The sequence below is a fragment of the Tenrec ecaudatus genome, chromosome 12, assembly GCF_050624435.1.
Source record: "Tenrec ecaudatus isolate mTenEca1 chromosome 12, mTenEca1.hap1, whole genome shotgun sequence".
Lineage (NCBI taxonomy): Eukaryota > Metazoa > Chordata > Mammalia > Afrosoricida > Tenrecidae > Tenrec > Tenrec ecaudatus.
Window position 1 is genome coordinate 23,439,428 of NC_134541.1, and position 21,188 is coordinate 23,460,615.

The 21,188-nt window shown below is 48.2% G+C and overlaps 1 protein-coding gene across 2 annotated transcripts in view; it reads right to left on the reverse strand.

Annotated features, from left to right (window-relative positions):
* The window catches only part of DHX35 (DEAH-box helicase 35), an 84,401-nt gene extending 69,339 nt beyond the window's left edge, over positions 1–15,062 (reverse strand). Inside the window, exons 1-3 of one of the 2 annotated variants that reach the window (XM_075528752.1) lie at positions 15,011–15,062; positions 7,807–7,940; positions 5,621–5,713 (exon numbers count right to left, since the gene is read on the reverse strand). In XM_075528752.1, coding sequence (XP_075384867.1) covers positions 5,621–5,713; positions 7,807–7,940; positions 15,011–15,050 — 267 coding nt within the window. In that variant the 5' untranslated portion in view covers positions 15,051–15,062. Of the gene's footprint in view, positions 1–5,620; positions 5,714–7,806; positions 7,941–15,010 lie in introns of those variants that run through there. The other variant, XM_075528753.1, reaches the window with a different exon arrangement.
* Positions 15,063–21,188: the final 6,126 nt, after the last annotated feature.

Genomic DNA, 21,188 nt, shown 5'->3' on the forward strand with positions numbered 1-21,188 from the left:
AACGATCGAACTTCATTCTAATTATGAGGGAAAGGTCCCTGTGCGGTCTGTGCTCAGCTGCTAACCCACAGGTTGGCAGCTCAAGTGGCCCCACAGACACCTCCCAGGAGAGGCCTGGTGCTCTGCTTCTGAACAATCCTGCACTGGGTCCCCCAGTCAGACTCGCTCGACAGCAAATAGCTGGTGGGCTTGGGCTGGTTGGTTGGCAATCCTGAGAAAATATCACGCAATTCCAAATTCAGGGATACCCTACAAAACAAATGTCCAGCGCTCCTCTAAAGAGCTGGCACAGTGGGGTAAGCATGGGGTTGCCGACAAAACGCAGGCCTCTGAAGCCAGCAGCAGCTCCTCGAGAGGAAGATGGCCGCCTGCTTCCCCAGGGAGGTGTGCTCTGACCCTCAGGGCTGCTGGGAGGCCGACTCAACCGAGGGCTGCTGGTTTGGCGTTGGATTTGGACTGAGGAGCACGAACGACCAAAGTGTCCTGCAGCTTTCTGGACGGGATGCTCCGGCGACATGGAGAGAGCAAAAGGCAGAAAAAGTGGGTAAAACTGAAACCAGGGCGATGGTTTAGTTACTGTCATGCCAAGGTCCATGTCCAGCTTGCCCAGCTTTTGATTCATGGACTTGATTCAGGGAACTCTTTGTCTAACTGAGCTGAAAATAAAGTTAGGGACGCTGACCGCAAGTCTAGAATGATATGTTGTACACAATTGGTTTTGCTAAGCTAGATTTTTCGGAGGGTGGTGTGGAGGGCGCGTATAAAAGCTGCCAAGGTTCTCTCCTTTGTATTAACTACTTAGTACCAGCCACGGCTAACAACAGGATGCAAAGAGCTACTATTATCCGCATGGCAGCTCGGAGTGACTGGCACCCTACCAAGTGCCTGGAACAGTGCTGGTGACGTAAGCTCATGCTCCCATCAAAGCCTATCAGAAAGGTGGTACGGTCGTCAATGATTTGTACATGAAGAAACAAAGAAGTCAGATCACCTGTCCGAGGAAACAGATAAAAATCTAAGGGCTCAGCAGTTGGACTCCAAACCCAGTCGCATAACCAGGACACAATTCCACCATTAAAACACATGCACACGCACACACACCATCAATTCTTAGTAAATAGCTTTGTTAAGCAAAAGAAAAGCAATTCCTATGAAGATATAAACAACTTGTCTGTAGAGCCCCAGTACGCCTTGTGAATCGGACTTCCAGTGTATGCTGATGAGGGTTGGGATTTACCTGGCAGAAAGGTAAAGATACTGCCAAAGCAGGTCAGGCGCTGCCTCAGGAGCCGGTGGAAGGTCACTGGCTGCTACACTGACTCCCTTACCGGCCAGTTGACTCTCCTTAGGGAGCATTGACCACTGGTCTTGCTGTTAAAGAATGAACTTGGCAAAAGTGCCACCAAGAACAGAACTAATCAAAATTGTAATAAAGAGCTTGTTTCACATGTGTGCACATGTATCCACCCCGGGTAATAAATCTTTATGGGAGCGGAAAGCCTCATCTTTCTCCTAATAGAGTAGGGGGTGGGCTTGAACTTCTGACCTTGTGATTAGCAGCCCATCACATAACCTTCTATGCCACTAGAGTGCCCACCTACATCTATACGCACACTTCCCTGTACATGCACAAAAAACCTCAAGAAGCTGTGGTTTCACTCTACTTCCGCGGCTGGGTTGGATAATTCACTGCAAAGGCCACAGGACACACAGACAATGCTCACAATTACAGGGTTTAATAGGGAAGTTAACAAGTTACAATTTATGTGAGAAACATGGAGACACAGTTGTTCAGTCAGAACAGTTTCTTATGTGCTGTGCAAGGGCAAGGCTACAAAGCTCTTCTAGGACTGCAGATAAATGCCCAAAGGGCATTCCATTCCACCATACGCCTCAATTCAAAGCACCTGAGAGTCACAAAACAGAGCAGCAGGGAAATCTTTCTCTTTATATCCTGCGAGTCTCTCTGAATACTGAAGCATGAGAACATGTTCACACAGTAAATGTTACAAACATAAAAAGAACTGTACATTTTTTCATTCTCTTTCTCTGCTCCCACATTACACCGCCTGGATCCTCGGACCCTCCGCCACTCTCTCTCCTTCTCTCTCCCCTTCGAGCCATTTGCCCAGGGCTTAGTTAACTTTGACCATAAAATACGAGTGGATGCATAGTGATACATAACTGACACAAGGGTTTATAGGAAATGGGGGTGGGGGAAGGGAATTTAGGGAATCAACAAGGAAAGGGAGGGAACACGAGCACCGACTGTGACTGCACAACTCATTTTAAAGGCGATTTAACCAACGGGGGGGGGAGGAATGTTCTAAAATTGATGTGTAATGATTACACAATTCTTCTTGATATGATTGAATGACTGGACCATGGAATTGTATGATATGTAAATTAAGTCCCAATAAAACTGTTGGAGGATTAAAGAAATAAATATGAGTGGAAGTGCTGCTTCTGGGCCGAAGTTCAGAGCCATCTCTCTGAACCCTCCTGCCCTAAGACCGCTCAGCCCTCAGGTAATACTAGCACCTTCGGCCGGGGTCCCAGAGGAATGATGCAGAACACGCTCGCAGCCAACCACACGTGACCACATGTATGAGCAAGACATAAACCTTTGACTGTAAAACCACTGAGATTTTCAGGTGCTCTGCTGCCGTACTATGGCTTATCCTAAGCTGACTCAATCACCATGCAGATGAATTATAAAACACACTGACATTAACTCATCTTCCAAGGTCCGTCTTTTACCTCTGCTCTGTATTTCCTTAAGAACAAATAGTTAAGCCCTCTACTCCTAGCTTAAAGGCTGGTGGTGTGAACCCACCCAGAGGCACCTCAGCAAACAGGTCTAGCTATGTGTTCAATGGGTCAGCACCACGCAAACCCTGTGGAGTGGTTCTACTCAGCACTCCAGAAGTTTCTCTGGGTCAGAATCTGCAACAACCACAACAATGCGATTTCCCAATGGTCCTACTCTATCACCTTTGTAAAATGAAAGAGCATCACAGTGTCTGCCTCACAGGGTCACGGAGGGCTAACTGAGGGTAAAGTTTGGGGCACTTTATTATACACCAGGAGAACACTGTCTAGCTGGTCATCTTATAGTAATATAAGCTGGTCTTCTTCTGCTTCTCTGATCCCATTGATACCCGGTCACCCTCGCCTGTGGTCCACATTCCAAATTGTCCTCTCCCTACTGGGTCACTCCCCTCTCCCGACAGCAACTGTTCACATTTTAACTGCACCTGAAGTCACCTGGAGAATGTTTTAAAAACACCTATGCCCGAGTCCCATGCTCACTAGAGCTGGGGCGGGGAAGCAAGTGGAAACTGGGCATCAGTAATTTTGGAAGCTTCCCAGGTGCGCCCGATCGAGGACCATGCAGACACGTTAGCATGCCCACCAGTCTAGACCAGGCAGACTATGTCGTCTACGGATTCAAAAATACAAAGAGACCCTTCACCTCAAAACCCCGAGAGCTACTGTCCCTGCTTCCTTGGGCACCAGCGAACACCCCCACTTTCCTATAACTGACGCTCTCTTCGTTTCACATCCACCCGCCTAGACCCACTCTCTCCACTGACACAGCCCAGGGTATGAAACGAGCTCTGACACTAACACTGTCACCTGCCCCCTCTCCCAATATCTCACTCTTCCTGTGGCTTCTCTGATCATGGGCACAAGCTCTGAGTCCCTCACTGCCCTTCCGCCTCCTCCTCTCTGCGCTGACGCCTGCATGTTGAGGCTCCCAAGACTATGTCCTGGGTTCTCTTCTCAGCCTTTTCTACTCCTTCACCTTCCGGCACATGTGGATGTCAAATGACCAGTGTGGGTGATGCCAGTTCACCCCCTCCCTAGCTCCGACTTCTGCAGAGCTTCACCATGCCTAGTAAACTATTGTTGCTGCTATTGTCGGCATTGCTGTTAGGTTCTGTCACATAGGTTCCAATTCATTGCAACCCTGCGGACACTAGAAAACACTGCCCAATTCTGTGCCATCCTCACAACTGTTCTGATGCTTGTGCCTACTAGCCAGCCAGTTTTAAAGCATCTGGTTGAAGGTTTCCCTCTTTTTTGCTGCCCCACTAGTCTGTTCAAAATCAAACACATCCATCTCCCCTGCACAAGCAATTCCTTCTTCCTCAATAATTGACAGCATTAGTCTCCAAGGCAGCAGGCCTGGTCAGTCAGCGTTGATCTGAATACTTCCAACTCTCCCATTGTGACTGTCCCAACAGTTTTCAATACCTACAGACCTCTTCTCTAAAATCAATTTCATTCCTAGCCCCCACATTATCAGACTATCACCCTTTGACCTTTCTTTTCCCAAAGACTATTGCAAGTCTCCTGTCTCCTCCAGTCTCTAGTTCATCTTGCATCTACTCAACTGGGAGGAGGGGGAGAGTGGTGGCCAAACTGAAAAATGCAATCAGAATCACTGAATTGCACATGCAGACGCTACTGATTTGGTGTATGTTCTGTGTCGAGTCCAAACAACAAAAATAAGTAAATTATAAAGAAATAAATGCAGCCATGGGCAACGTATGAACAACTGGGCATGGCTCTGTTCCAATAAAGTTGTATTTACAAATGCAGGCCGTGGGCGATAAACTGCCAAGCTCTGCTCTAGAGCAAAGAGAAAGAATCTGCTCCAACTGGACTCACAACACGGAAGAAGTCCCTTCACACAAAGTTTTAAAAGAGGCAAAATCAATCTCTGGCGTTAGTAATCAGGCTAGCTGTTAACTTTGGGTGGGCTGGGAGGAGGGGGTCCCTGTGGGAGAAGGGGGCTCCAGAGGGCCATGGGGTACTGATCTGGGGGCTGGCAGCACAGTGTCTTCACAGGTGAGAATTGATCAAGCTGGACAGCTAGGATTTGTGCACTTTCCTCTATGTGTTTTGTATTGTCATATAAAAAGTTATATTTGAAAAAGACGGATTAAAAATGGCCCCCAAATATTTTTGTTATAGTTTATACATATTAGCTACACAAACTTTACCACAGTAAGATGCACCCACTGCAACAATCCTCATCCTGTTTACTTGTCACTCTTCATGCTTCTGGCCGAGGCTCTTAAGACACACACTGGCCCTAACCAACCTTTCCAGTGCTAACACCCAGGAGCTCCCAACTCCTCCACCCCAGCACCTCTCACCACAGTACTCACTGGGCTGGCCCAGCTCCTGCTGATCAGCCAAGGCCCATTTCAGATGCCACTTCCTCGATGAGGCCTTTTTGGGCCCTGCTTTCCACCCGCCTCCACCAACACTTTGCTGCTAAGAGGTGTCTTCTACAGCACTGAGTCGGGTTTGGTGCACATCTCTAGTATTTCTCTTAATTGAGGACAAAAAACTGCATCTTACACACCTCTAAATGGGTCTCCCTCTGTCTTTCAGAGAACAGCTTGTCAATGATTATTTTGAAATGATAGTTATTTTGGTGTTATTTTGATACTATCAAAGAAATTAAAAGCTGCAAAAGTTCAATTTTTTAAAAAAACTCTTGTTTGGATGAATTATTTCCTCATTAACAAAAAAAGACCTTCAAAGGTCAAGGGGCAATAAAGAGAGTTCTCAAAGCCACCAAGTCCTGCAAAGCATGACTCACCTGTGGGATCTGCGTGCTTTTCCCACATCCTGTTTCTCCAACAATCACCACCGTCTGATGGTTTTCTAGCAAGTACAATATATGATTCCTAAGCTGAAAGAGAAAGAAAATGAAAGACCCACACAATGTCTCCAGAGACCGACTCAAAGAGACTTAAGTATCGTGAAAGCAGCTGTCTGCCAAAGAAAGCAACCCTGAAGGACTCTCGACGCTGTGTGCGTTCCCAGCCCGCAGCTGGGGTCGGTCTAAGCTGACGGCTCCAAAACTGAAACCACGCGCACAGCCAGGGAGTTGCCTCTAACTCGATGACGGTGTAGTGGGTTACGCATTGGGCTGCTAACCAACAGGTCAGCAGTTCGAATCCAACAGCTGCTCCTATAAATTACTCTGTCATACAAGGGTTCTATGAATCAGAAGCTGACTGTAGCTGAGTGCAATATCTACCAAAATATACCATGCATATACTCTTGGATACAAGATCCTCACTTTTAAGAAAGTGCATGTTCGCAAAGATGTATGTACCAGCGTATGCATTGTGGTACTGCTTATACTGGTAGACTAGAACAGCCTCGACGTTCATCCCCAGGCCTGTGGTCCCATCAGTTAGGACATAAACTTGCCCGTTTGCCTGGCCTTTCTTCTGCAGAGCTGCGGGGTGGGTTCCTACCTTCGAGGTGTCAGTCAGTGGCGATCACAAACTGCTATGCCACATTGACACCTTTCTTGAAATTCTAATGACAACACAGGAGGGGGTTCAAAAAGCCCGTGGAAAAAGAATGAAGTCAAAAGATAATGGGATTTTCCCACAAAATTTCTGAAGCCCCTCTGTATTTTAAATTCTTATTTCCTCTCTTTTGTTTTTATTTGTTGTCATTTCATTTAGTTTATCTGAAAAATACAGTTAGAGGATAAAGAACAGCCCATAAACTACTCCATAAACAATAAATACCCCTGAACGTAAGAGTTTACTACAAGGATCTTGCTAGGAGCTCTGCATGGATTATCTCACTGGCCTTCAGAACAATCTCAGGGGCCGGCACGACCACCTGTCCCCGTCTACCGATAAGGAAGAACTAGCGCTCAGCCCAGTGAAGACAAGGTCACACAGCAGCCAAGGGGTGACGCTTGACTGGGAGTCCTGATGCCTCGCCCCAGAGCCCAGGCACTTTAATGCAGCTCAAACCGCATCCTTCCATGGGGAGGAAGTAATAAGGAGCCAATCAATCATCTTGTCTCCTGAACACCAAACTGGCAGCATTCACACGTAATAGATGAGATTAGTCATTTGAGGAAGAAACCCGGAGGTGTTGGTACATGAGTGACTAGAATGTTTGGGCCAAGGTGATTTTGCTGAACTAGGAAGGCCAGTGTTTCAGATTTGTTTGGAAAAATAACATATCAATAGAAGAGTGACTGTCAGCACAGTCTAGACAAACCTACTGCCGACATGTAAGAAATTGGCAGCTTCCAACCCCAACACCATCCAGGAGGAAGAGCTGGGAGCTTGTGGCGCCCAGTGTGTTAGGAGCGCTCAGCACCCTCCACTGGGGACTGGAGGAAATAAGCTGACTTCAGGACTATCTAAGCCACCTTTGGTTCTGAGCATATTTCCTGATTACAATTTGGCTTCCCAAGCGAACTCGTCCATCAGTGAACGTGGGCAGTGTGTGCCGGAGAACAACTGCTCACTACAGAGGGCCTCTTCTGAACTCTAGTCTGCGCTTCGGTCTCCTGTGTGTCGAGCACGCATCCCCGTGCGGAGAAATCGATTGGCTGGTGTGCACATGGTACACCACAACCACACGGACTCCCATCACGGCCTGAGTGGGGCTCACAGGTCCTAGAACTCATTGCTTCAACTGAAGCAGCCTCCCACTCCAAGTGAAGCTCGCTTCAAGAAGCACGCCTTCTGAAAGAAGAACCAAATGGCCACAGAGTTCACTGCTCTAGTTCAAACAGTCCGTCATGGGAAGCGATGGTTTTGGGAGGTAGGGGCTATCATTCCTATTTCTTTCCAAGTTTTCAGTGAGCTCTGACTGGTGAAGTCCAGGTCCAAGTATCTGAGTTCCTTATGTTCTAAAGGGTCATTAAGAACAAGAGAGTCTACGGCATCTATCCCCGGCACCCAGGGCACAGCGGCTGCAGCCAAGACTCACAGGCTAAGGCTGCCCCCCCCCCACACATACCTTGAACACCGGCAGCTTCTGCCTCTGCTGCTCTATGGAGAGGGCCGCATAAGGATTGTAGACAATGCTTGTCACGGCGTTGTCCGCTAGGCTCTGTCGTTCTTCAGCGATGCTGACGCCTGGCCCCTCGGTGCCTGTGGCAGAAATGTTATTTCAGACTCTCTGATGCAGTGAACAGAAAAATGTGCCTAAGTCACCAATTTTCAAATACACAATGGAAGCAAACGAATTTGTTTCAAAACACTAAAAGGTAGGCTTCTTTACCTTCAGGAAAGCACCTAGAAAAGCTACCTCTCTGAACATCACAAAAATGTCTTCCGTAACAGCATCACTCCCTGCCGTCAAGCCTGGCGTCGAGCACAAAGAGGAGGGCGCTCGGACTGGGCTCCCACCTTCCACCGGCATCTGTCCATTATGGGGGTGGGGTGGGGGGAGATGTCGACTGACAGCGACCATGTGACAGACGGTTGATTTACGGGAGCAGATTGCCGAGTCTCTCTCCCGGGGCACCGCTGGGTGGGTTCAGCCCACGCCTGTCCCGTGCATAGAGCACAGTGATTCTCCTCCTGGCCTCCAGGATGACATTACTCCTGAACTCCGCGTAGAAGCAGCAGCACAGTGGGAATCCTCTCCCTGTGTGTCAGCAGCAGGGCAGAGGGACAACGGGGACCAGGGACACGATGGCAGCCAGAGCTCTCCCTGTCTCATCTCTGCTCCTTGACCAGGTCCTGTCAGCTCCATGGGCCACCGTTCCGGATGGGCTCTGGGCAGAGGGCAGAGCTCAACCTCTGAACCCCTCCCCCGACCATTCCTTCACTCTCCCACCAAGGACCCACGGGGCCTACTCTGGGCCAGGCACTGCCCTAAACGCTGGAGTCATCAGTCATCGCAGCCAGCAGCGCAGGCCTGGGCCCCGCCCTCACTTGCTTCTTTAAATCTTGCCACCGCCCCCGACAGAATGCAACTTAGTACATGACCTGGTAAGAGAACTACTGAGAAAAATAAAAGTCAGGTAAGGGGGGGGCTGGGGTTCTGTGTGCACGAGGCAGACTTTTTTCCCACAGCAGAGGCCCAGTGTCACCAGGATTCTATCAACCCTGGCTGACCAGCAGGATGCCAGGAATGGCAACCCCTAGTTGAACCAGAGTTGGGGGTGGAAGACAGGAAGTGCTGCTCCCAGAAACCACTGGGGTGAGCAGGAAACAAGAGATAGCCACCACAGCTCCCGGCAAGGAAAATGGCTAACTAGCCAAGGCTGGCAAAGAATCAAGAGGCCTGCATACATCGTGGATGTTTAGCCTGAAAAGGAGGAGCAGCTCTCAACCTTCCTAATGTCGGGGCCCTTTCATACAATTCCACATGTGGTGGTGAACCCCCCCAAAAAAAGTTATTTTCGCTCCTACTTCATAACAGTCATTTTGCTACTGTTATGAATCAGGTGACCCCTGTGAAAGGGTCGTTCCACCCCCAAAGGGGTCATGACCCACAGTTTGAGAGCCGCTGCCTTAGAAGACCCATGGGTTCTAACTTATGCTCCATTTCCCTCACTTTTTCATGCTGACTAGTGTGTGTGGCCGAGGACAGAGCTAGGAGTGATGAGTAAATGACGCAGGTTCCAGAACTGAACTCAGCTCAACATAAAGGAGGTATTTCTGAAGTGTGGAGCCATTCAGTTCTGGAAAACCCTGGAAGTTCAAATACACACCGCTCAGCCTCCTGTTCATGCTGCGGGGATGAGTCCCTGTCAGTGAGTAGATTGTGACCCACAGTGGCCCCACAGGGCAGACGAGAACTGCTCCCCGGGGGTTCAAGGTTGCAATCTGTACGGAAGCAGACTGCCTCATCTCTCCCACCGAGCAGCTGCTGGGTTCAAAGCGCTGACTTTACCCCTCTGTGCCCCAGATTCCTGTGCGACAGGGACAATTACCTAAAACCAGGGCCTCCCAGGACTCCCCTCAGATTCCATGGCGCTAGGAAAAAGGGCAGGGGCTTTCTGGCAGAAACATTTAACCCAGTGGTTTTTATGTTCACATCTTTTAAGATTCCCTGAACCCTTCACCAATCTAATAAACAGCGATGGGTTCCCTCTGCTGACAAACATATACCAGAAAGTAACTTGGCAGAGTAGAAAATAATTTCCTGGAGCTAAGCTTGGAGTCCGGCTTTAGATCCCTGACCCCTTTTCCCCACTTATTTCTGGAACACAGCTGTGCTCGAGCTTGCCCAGGATTGCCCAAAACCAGGTCAGCAGGCCAGAGAGCTGACTTTCCTTTCACAAGATAAAAGACAGAGCAGGGCCCGCCACAGCCTGTGCTCACGCAGCTGGTTTCCTAGCCTGGGTGCCTTCTTATCACTACATCTTCATCAGCCTGTAAGCTCTACCTGAGCAAACTATGGCAGAGAATACCGTATATGCGTGTGTAGAAGCCCAGTTTTTAGCACATTTTTATGCAGTTTTAGTGGTAAAATTAGGTGCCTCACATTTTAAAATGGTATGACTAGCTTTGCTATCATGCAGAATGCATTGGAAAGTGAATTACTGATGATTCCGCTGGGTTAAAATCTAACACCTTATCATGTGCCCTCCCTTTTGATCCAACTTGTTCTGGTTGTTCATATTTTCTGTCTTTTTGATCAAGGTTTCTCTGTTTTACCTTGTTGTTGTTGTTAGGTTTATTTGGTGTTTTAATGTTTTTTCTGTACAGGAATTCCAGGAGAGGTAAATCAACAGAAACGGCAACAGTAAATAATGATTCCTTGGGGGTATGACAGAGGGGTTGGGGAGAAACAGGAAGCTAATAGCTATGAGTTTCAAGAACAACAACGTTCTAAAGTTGGTTGTGGTGATGCTTGTACAACTCTTCATAGTATGTCTGAAATAATTAATTGTACAGTTTGTGAATCATGTGACAATAAAACTGGGGGGAAAATCTAAAAAAAATTAGGTGCCTAAGCTGATAGTCGGGTCGGCTTATACTCAAGTATATACAGTATCTTCTCCAAGTCTGCTACAGTTAAGTCCTCAATCCCCCAGTCTCCCCCTCCCACACCCAGGGCTGAATTGGCCCAAGTGTCTCCTTTAGTGCCTGCTCTCCAATAGCTTGCTCTCTATCCACCAGCCCCACCTCCCTCTGTGGTGGTTGGGAGACCTTTGATAAGAACAGCCTCTGTCAGTCAGCTCAGGAGTGCACCTGCTTACAAACGCTTCTTTCAGCCAGCCCTGCTACACACACACACACACACACACACACACATTATGGTTGTTACTCCCTAGAGAACATACAAGGAACAACTTCGCAATTTTGGCAAGCCAAAGTCATCGTTGTTCTCCAGCTACAAAACAAGGCTGATCGCAGCCATCCAATCCAGCATCCCCTCTGAGCTAACGCTTCAAAATCTAGGTGTGCAGCTATCACTGGCTCTGAAATGCAGGTAGTGGGTCCTCACGACTAGCACTTTGTTTCTTTGTTTGTGAAATGAACTTAACTGTCACTAAAGACTCCAATGTCATTTTTGCTTCCTGTGGTTTTTTTCCCTCAAAGCTCTGACCAGCATTTTGTAATGATGAGCTAAGAGAAGTTTCAGAGCGCACGCCAGGAGGCAATTTTATGTTTGTTTCCCCTTTCCAATGTTGTTGTTGTCGTGTGTGCTGGACCACAACACAATCGCCTTTCTCACTGTCGGTCAAGTCAAAAAGCTTCCAAGTGACGGCAGTCAAGTATTTGTCAGGCACAGATCAATAAAAATCTACTGAGCAACTGAAGGAAAATGCTTACACTATCTAATAAAGGGAAACATTTTCCTGGTAAACCGTGGGTAACTTGTATAAGGCTCTTTAGTCACACTCCTAAAGTAGAGGTCACAAGCTTGTGGCTCAGGGTCCCCAGAGGCTCTGGCTAAAATGTTCATCAGTTTTTTTAAAAGATAAAATGTCCATGCAAAGCTAGGTATTAGGCATGACTGAGCTCATAGAAGGACAATCACGTGCAGCTCAGCACAGCTTTCGCAGAGTATGCTCCAGTGGGTGTGTGCCCTCTAATTTGCCACAGTCCCCACCACTCCCTTCATATTAACCCACACTGCAGCTTCAGTCATTGAGACGACCTCAATAGCCCGTGAACTTCTGAGTTTGTGACTCGTCCTGAGAGAGATGGCTCATGATCCCAACATCCATATCTCCAGCTCAACCACGCCCCTGACCTTCACACCATTCCCACATCCTATTCTCTATCCTAAACTTTATATTAGGGTGTCAGTATGCTACTATACTGTGGGCTATGAAAGGAGCCGTGGTGGCGGAGTGACTACACACTGGGCTGCTAAACCCCAAGGTCAGCAGTTTGAAATCACCAGCCATTCCACAGGAGAAAGACGGGGCTTTCAACTTCTGTAAAGAGTTAGTCTCTGAATCCCACATGGGTGGTTCTACCGTCCTATAAGGTTGCCATGAGTCGGTAAGAACTCAGTCAGTGGCAGCCGCCTTAGTTTGGTTTGGGTATGGCTATTAAAAGGAACCTTGGGAAAAGTGGACGCTGCCTGCTCCCATAAAGATTTAGTCTGGGGGGGGGGGAGGAGTGCAGAGTGGAGACCTAAAGCCCATTTGTCGGCCGCTGGAGATCCCCTCACAGAGAGGTATAGGGGAGGAGATGAGTCAGTAAGGGTGCAATGTAGCACCGATGAAGAATACAGCTTTCCTCCCGTTCCTAAATGCTTCCTCCCCCGCAACTACCATGATCCAAATTCTACCTTGCAAGTCTCGATAGAGCAGAGGATGTGCATTGGTGCAGATAGGAGCTGGAGGCACAGGGAATCCAGGGCAAATGATACCTTTAGGACCAGGGGTGTGAGGGGCGATAATGGGAGGGTAGAGGGTGAGTGGGTTGGAAAGAGGAAACCGATTACAAGGATCTACATATGACCTCCTCCCTGGGGAACGGACAACAGAAAAGGGGTGAAGGGAGATGCCAGACAGGGCAAGATATGACAAAATAATAATTTATAAATTATCAAGGGCTCATGAGGGAGGGGGAGCAGGGAGGGAGGGGAAAAAAGAGGACTTGATGCAAAGGGCTTAAGTGGAGAGCAAATTCTTTGAAAATGATGAGGGCAAAGAATGTACAGATGTGCTTTATACAATTGATGTATGTATGGAGTGTGATAAGAGTTATATGAGTCCCTAATAAAATGTTTTTTTAAAATTTTTTTTTAAACAGAAAAATCCAGGACAGATAAGCCCCTCAGGACCAGTAATGAGAGTAGTGATATCAGGAGGGTAAGGAGAAGGTAGGGGAGAAAGGGGGAACTGTTCACAATGATCTACATATAACCCCCTCCCTGGGGGACAGACAACAGAAAAGTGGGTAAAAGGAGACATTGGACAGTGTGAGACATGAAAAATAATAATTTATAAATTATCAAGGGTGAGGGAAGGAGAGGGATAAATAAGGAACTGATACCAAGAGCCCAAATAGAAAGCAAATGTTTTGAAAATGATGACGGCAACAAACGTACAAATGTGCTTGACACAATGTATGGATGGGCGGATTGTGATAAGAGTTGTATGAACCCCCAATAAAATGATTTTTTTAAAAAAGGATTTAGTCTGGGATACCCAAAGGTGCAGTCCTGCTCTGTCCTGTGGAACATCACTGATGGCACCAAAGGTGCAGTCCTACTCTGTCCTGTGGAACATCACTGATGGCAGTGGGTTTGGGAGGTCTATTCGGTGTACCACAGCATTGTGGGAAAAGCCTGAAATACTGTGACAACTGCCAAAATGTGACACAGACCCAGAGTGAGGATAAGCTGTTGGGGAAATGGCACCAACAGAATTGCTCAACACAAGGGTGCCACAATCCTTTAATTTGGGCGGGGGGAGGAAGGGAGGTGGGAATGTAGGGGGGCAACATCTGCATAGTGCAATAAACCAAGTTTTGCCTGTAGCACCAAGTCGTGGACCACTAGAAGTATACATCTATTTCCTTCTCCCTTAGTGACTGACATCTCCGCTTCTCCACACTGTGATTCCCAAACTTGAAGGCTTGCTGGAAGCACCAAGGAGTCTTGCAAAATTGCAGGCTTCGTTTAATTGGCACAGGATGGGCCTGGACACCAGGGTTTCTCATAATTTCCCAAGGAATTGGTCTATAGCAAAATCTGAGAACCACTGACCTAGACAAGTCACCTATCCCAGAACCTCAGCCCCATTCTTAACTTTGCCTTCCGGTTTTGTTTCGATTTTTGAGTACCCCCTCGTAAGCGCACCCTCAGAATTTCGGGAAGAAGCCTGAAACACCTCAGAAGAGCCTTCCTCATAATAGCCCCTTCATATCATTTCACTTTGGCTGCAATACACTGTGCACCTCAAGGCATGCACAGGTGCAGGAGCTAGGGGGGGAAAAGGGATAATTACTAAGAAACTTTTGTTTTTCAAAAGAAATGGGTGGAAAGGGAGATCAGTCATCTGGCAGGGATTGGCACTTCACCTTCCATACCAATCTGATGCATGAACTAATGACTGGGATCTGCGCTCGCCTACCTTCAGGAAAGAAGTGGGCGTGGGCGGCGGTCAATGTTCAGGAAGGTCTGAACTTGCCGGCAGCGCAGGGAAAGATCGGAAAGACCCGGCGGGGGAAGCCTCCAGGGCAGGCAGTCCTACGCTGTCCTACAGTAGTCGCGGGGAGTCGCACTGATGTCCGGTTTGGCTTTCCGTTTTTCCCCACCTTTTCTTATAGGCACTCGGGGTGCGGAGGCGAAGGCTTGGAGGGGTCAAGTGGCTTGCTGACTGACCCAAGGCTGACCTGCCAGTACAGGGCAGTGCTGACCACGGGAACCTAGGCCTGCCCCCACAGCGTGGGTCCCGAAACGCTGGGCAGCACCGCCGTGCGCTCAGAGGGCACGCGCGGGCGCTTTAACGCGCACCAGCCGCCTCCCCGTCTCTCAAGGTGGGCAGGACTGGCAGCAACAACGAAGGACGGCGTCCGAGGGAGCTGAGAGACTCGAACGAGGTCACGCAGTTTTTACCCGAGCGAGGAGTGGACCCCGGCTCCCTCGGGAGACCCAGGCGCGCCTCCGCCGCAGAGCCCACCAGCGGAGAGGCAGCGCTGCCCAGTCCGCCCCGGTCAGGCCTGCGAGCACGTCCGCCGGGCCGGGGCAAAGGCAGGCAGGCTGCTGTGCCCGCCCAGCTTTCCGCGGAGGGCCTTACCCGGTCTCCAGAACTTCACGGGTCCCGCGGGCGCAGCCATGCTGGGGTGAAAGGTCACGAGGTTAGACTCCACCCCTCGTCCCGCTCCAGCCTCCGGAGGGCAGGGGGCGTGGCCCGCGAGGACAGCGGCCCCGCGGCGTCGGGCCGGCTGCGGCCACACCCCCTAAAGCCACCGCCCTCCTGAGCCACGTGACCCGGAACGGCGCGTGGAGAGGGCCCTAGCCACGCCCCCTCCACTCTTCGGTAACCTATAGGAAGAGGACAGAGGCTGCTGCCGCGCCCTCTCAGCTGCGCCTTTCCCTCCTCCCCGCGCGACGTACGTTACGTCTCCCGCGAGCGTCAAGGTGCCGCCCCCTGACGCACGTGACGTAGTCCGCCTGGTTGGGAGAGAAAGCGTCGTCAGGATTTTCAAGTGACTTTCTTAGGAGGACGGTGTGACCTGCGCGGCACCCGCACACCTCCCTGTGGAAAGGTGGGCTTTGGGAAAAGGCCGCTGGCACCCAGGGTCTGTCACTGCAGCCCGGACTGATTACGGTGATGCTTCAAACTATGGCTGTTGGCCACGCTCTTCTGCAAATTGGAAGATGACAGTCGTAATTGGGCACGCCCTGTGTGTCCACATGCTATGGTTTAGGGAGAGTGGAGAGTAACTATTAATAACGCTAGATAAATCATCGAGGCAATCCTGACTCATAGCGACCCTATAGGTTAGGGTAGAGCTACTCTTGCGAGAGAGTTGAAAGCCTTTTGTTTTTAAGCCTTTCTCACGGAGGGGTGAGCGCTTTCAACCTGCTGACTCATGTGTTGAAGGTTGACGTCACCTGACTTTTCTTCTTTTTTTTTAATCGTTTTATTAGGGGCTCATACGACTCATCACAATACATACATCAATTGTGTAAAGCACATTTGTACATTCATTTCCCTTAACGCTCTAGAAACTTTTGCTCTCCACCTAAGCCCGTCACCTGGCTTTTCATAATCGGAGAAAAGCTAGCAAGTTTCTCTTGAGAGGGTTGCCCCCCAGAACAGAACCACACACCTGAGACATCAAGACAAGACAGTGTGACGAGACAATAGGTGGAGCAAAAGTGGAATAAGCCAAAGTACTCTGGAATCACGAAGCTCCATGATTGGAAGAAGTTGATCACGTGTAGAGATAGGACATTGGATTTTACCAGGCGGTAGGACGTTACTGGTTCCCCTCAGTCCTTGCCCTGCACCGCGGTCAGATAATTCATCCATGACCAGTGGAGTGCTTGTGTGAAGCAGTTTGGAGTAGGTCATCCAGGCTGTTAGCTGACCTTGGGTTAGCAGCCCAAAATGTAGCCATATGCCACCAAGCCTCCTGTATTACTAGTGCTAGCTAAATAGTAACCTTTATTATTCTCTCAACAGAAGCCAAGCGACATCATGCTTGGGAAGGTTGAGGGGCAGCAAAAAAGAAGACATTCCACCAGATGGATTGACAACGGTGGCTCCAACCATGGGCTCAAACAGCAACAATTATGTGGATGCCACAGGAGCAGGCAGTGGTTCCTTCTGTTGTACATAGGGTTGCCATGACTCACAACCAACTCCAAAAACCAGATGAAATTGTCTTCTGTACATCCTCATGGGCCTTGAGGAAAGGGCCGTATTCCAAGAAGACTAGAAATACCCTTGCTCACGAGTGGACAATAGACGTCTGCAGGATTTGAGATTCACTGACCGCACTGGCTGTAACTCAGAGCTAATCCCAATCCAAAATGATTGACACGTGGGAGAAGACATTTCAGCTGAATAAGAGATGTTAGAGTAAACCAGCCCCTAACAATATCACAGGGTTCGTAGGTGCAATTGTACAGTTATATAAAGATCAAAATCAGGAGCTGATGCCACGGGCTTACGTGGAGAGCAAATGTTGTGAGAATGATGATTGTAACGAACGTACAAATGTGCTTTATACAATGTATAAATTGTGTCTAAATATGTATGGATTGTGATAAGAGTTGTATGAGCCCCCAATAAAATGATTAATGTCTATAAAGATCATAGTAAAGTCATAAAGAATAGGAAAGGTAGGAGAGAAGATAAAATAGTCAGACATATTTTATGGTAGCATGCTTATCTCTGGAACGGCCATGATCTCAGCAGCATGGTCCGAACAGAGAGAGGGAGGAGAGACCCTATTTATTTCTGACCAAGGCCTATCTAGCTGTACTTAGGGGAGTGCAAGCCCCCCTGATTAAAGGAATCACATACGTCACAGAAAGGGGATGAGCTAGGGGTGTACACCTAATAGGAAGGGGCGGGACTAGGAGTACACATGTGACAAGATGGGCGGTTCCTAGACTCAAGATGACAGCCTAACCTTGATCCCTTGAGTTGGCTCGACCTTGTCTTTGGGCTCTCCTTCAGGGATGCAATCCACTATCCTATGAGCAAGGAGTGGGCCCTCCTTAGGGTGGGACGGACTATAGTCTGATTGCTCTACAAGGCTCTCCTCAGGGAGAAAACCTTTAAGCAGCTAACCACACAATGCCAGCGTGACAACCTGGGGAGAAACCTTTTCTGTATCCCACAAAGAGACACTCAAGGGGAGCTGCCCCACTGAGGGCCTCATTTCAGCAATTTAAAACAGAGTGGCTCTCCAAAATCTCTGTAGTAAATCTACCTGAAAATATGAACCTTATGAAATCCATCCTCTGTTTCAACAAGTTGAGCCTACCTAAACTTTGCCCCAAAGTCATCATCTTTCAGCAAGGCAGAGAAAGTCTGGTGGATAAACAGGTTGTATTCTGGCTCAAATCTGCCTTTTAGGACACACAGCCTAATCCTATGGATACTAAGAAGATAGGAAGTGCTGGCAGGCTTTGGGAGTCTAGAAAGGAGGGTTGGTATTCAGGTGGGGAAATCGGGGGAGGCATTCTATAAAGATCTTCCTTGAGGTGCAACTTCTGAAGAAGGTGGGAGTATCCTCGAGCCCTAGAGAAATCTAGAAACAGTTCTGTTAGGGCAGCGGTTTTCAACCTGTGGGTCGTGACCCCTGTGGGGGGTGAATGACCCTTTCACAGGGGTCGCCTGATTCATAATAGTAGCAAAATTACAGTTATGAAGTAGCAATGAAAATCATTTTATGATTGGGGGTCACTGTATGAAAGCGTCACGGCATGAGGAAGGTTGAGAACCACTGTTAGTGTATATGAAAAGTGTAAGATTTTGGAAAAGATATTTGGGCATCGATTCTGAAAGGTTGGGCTCATAGATCTCTGTTTTAGGATAACTTGCCAAAGTGATGGGGTAAAGAAGGGGACTGGAAGGAAAAACAAGAAATAGTTAATCTGGCACATCCTCCAATTTGAGTGATTGTGTAAATCAAATGCTTGTTAAAATACAATTTGAGGCCCCCAATTTAATCCTGAGTCAGAATTTTCAGGGCCATATATTTTCAGGAACTTCTGTACAATATATTTTATGAGCAACTAGCTTGGGAAAGATGCTGCTAATCCAAAGCAGAGCTACGTATGGAGGGCTAATCAACTAAGTGTGGGAAACTCATGTCATAGATAGGCAACTAGGTGGCCATGAGAGAGGCTTGCGAATCTCTGTCTCTAGGTCTGTGAAGAAACTTCTGCCTTGTCTGAGGGAGATGGTGGGGTCAGAGAGGGATCTGAAGCCAAGCAGATATAACAAGGAACCTTAGCGTGGGCGTTTTCCAGCTGGCACTGGTCTGTCAGTGGGTCGTACTGTGGTGGCTTGCAGGTTACCGGGCTGCTGGAAGTTATGGCACAAGTATTTCAAGTATGAGCAGGGTCATTCGTGGTAGACAGGTCTCAGTGGAGCTTCTAGCATGAGACTCAAACTCATTGCCTTGGACAGGACAGGGTAGAACTGCCCACATGGGTTTCCAAAAACAGTAACTTTTTACAGGAGTAAAAAGCCTCATCTTTCTCCCACAGAGTGGCCGGTAGTTTTGAACTGCTAACCTTCAAGTTAACAGCCTAACGTGTAAGCAGTGCACAAACCACGAGGGCACTAATTCTGAAACTTTTGGCCAGTGAAAACCTCAAGAAGAACAGGAGAACACTGGCTGGTGTGATGCTAAAAGATGCGTCCCTCCGGTTGTCAGGCACTCGGACAGGAGTGAGCCCATACATAGCAACGATTGTGAGGATGACACAGGACCAGGCAGTAGTCTCTTGTATTGGTCATCGGGTCAGAGCTGACTCAACAGCACCAACTAAGCACAAATTCTCAAATAACCTTCATTGTAAAATGAGAAAGTAAAGTACCTAACAGGGCAAGATCTAACAGGCCACCAATGTTAGCTCTCATCTAAATCCAAACAGCAGATTTACCAGGAAAAAAAAATATGTGTATACATTCGTTTTCCAACTATCTCCTTTGCTCTATTGCCATAGTAACGAAGATAACATTCAATTCATGTTCATCCTTCTACCTGGCATCCTCCAACACTCTTTGAAAGATTCTCATCCTTTAAGGACCAGCGCTAGGACTTCTCTAAATTTACTACCAGACTTGACTGGGCATCTCCTCTATTGACGCAGTCTGCCTGCTCACCTTTGCGGTCCCACTTAGTCACACTGTATTGAGCTTGTCTCCACTGTGATGCTGGGAGCACCTTCCGGACAGGGGCCATGCCCAACAGCAATGCCTGAGGTGGGATGAACTGTGCTGGGTGCTTAGTTTTTATGACTGATCCTCATTTTATTGTTGTCATTTCCACGAATGGCTCAGATGCGGAATGCAAAGTTTATACACAAGCACAAGAGAATATCGATGCCTCTTTTTTTCATTAAATACTTTTATTGGGGGCTCTTACATCTCTCATCACAATCCATGCATTCATCCAGTGTGCCAAACACATTTGCACATAAGCTGCCACCATTTTCAAACCATTCTCTTCCCACTTGAGCCCCTGATATCAGCTCCCCATTTTCAATGTCTCTTTTTGAACATTCCATTGTTGTTAAAAGTTTATTTTGAATCAAGGACCAGCTACCAGTTAATTTATTTTTATCTTTGTAGTAGTTACATAATCTGGTATCAATTTGGGACTTGAGAGGATTAAGAGTGAGAGGGTGGCGTCTAGTCTGGCAATCGAGTCATAGCCAATGAGGCCTCTGTGTGGGCATGGCCTTCTGAGAATGCTGGGAAATCCGGTATTTCCTCCTTTGAGCCAGGAGACACCTCTCTCTCTGCTCACTTCCTTGGAGACGATCTACTGAGAAGACACGTCACTACGCTGATAGACTCCGTGACCTGGAAACTGGAGAAGCTGTGTGGAGACCCCTGCCAGCGCTGAGATGCCTATATGTCACTGGATCCAAAGATTTTCTACCCACTGACCTATGATCGTCCCGCAGCTGGCGTCATTGCATGTGTTCTGTGATGCTTTCTTCACTTTAAACTTTTATTAAATACCTTTACTGGGGGATCTTACATCTCTTATCACAATCCATACATGCACCCATTGTGTCAAGCACATTTGTACACATGCTGCCATCATCATTTTCAAAGGATTTTCTCTCTACTTGAGCCCTTGATATCAGCTCCTAATTTCCCCCCTCCCTCCTTCACCTGCCCTTCCCTCATGAACCCTTAATAAGTTATAGATTGTTATTGTCATGTCTTACATCGCCCTCTGTCACCCTTCACTCACTTTTCTGTTGTTCATCACTCTGGGAGGGGGTTGTAGGTTGATCCTTGTGATCGATTCCTCTTTCTCCCCACATCTTCCCCTAATCCTCCTGGTATCTCTATTCTCATTGTTGGCCCTGAGGGGTTTATCTATCCTGCATTCCCTGTGTTGTGGGCTCTTATCTGTAGCAGTGTGCATGTTCTGGTCTAAGGTAGAATTGAAGTCATGATAGTCAGGGGAAGGAAGCATTAAAGAACCAGAGGAAAGCTGTATTTCATCGGTGCTATACTGCACCCTGACTGGCTCATCTCTTCCTTGTGACCCTTCTGTGAGGGCATGTCCAATTGTCTACAGATGGACTTTGGATCTCCACTTCATGCCCCCCCCCATTTCCCATTGGGTATGATTTTGTTCTGGGTCTTAGATACCTGATACCTGATCCCATCAACACCTTGTGATCACACAAGCTGGTGTGCTTCTTCCATGTGGGCTTTGTTGCTTCTCAGTAGATGGCCGCTTGTTGATCTTAAAGCCTTT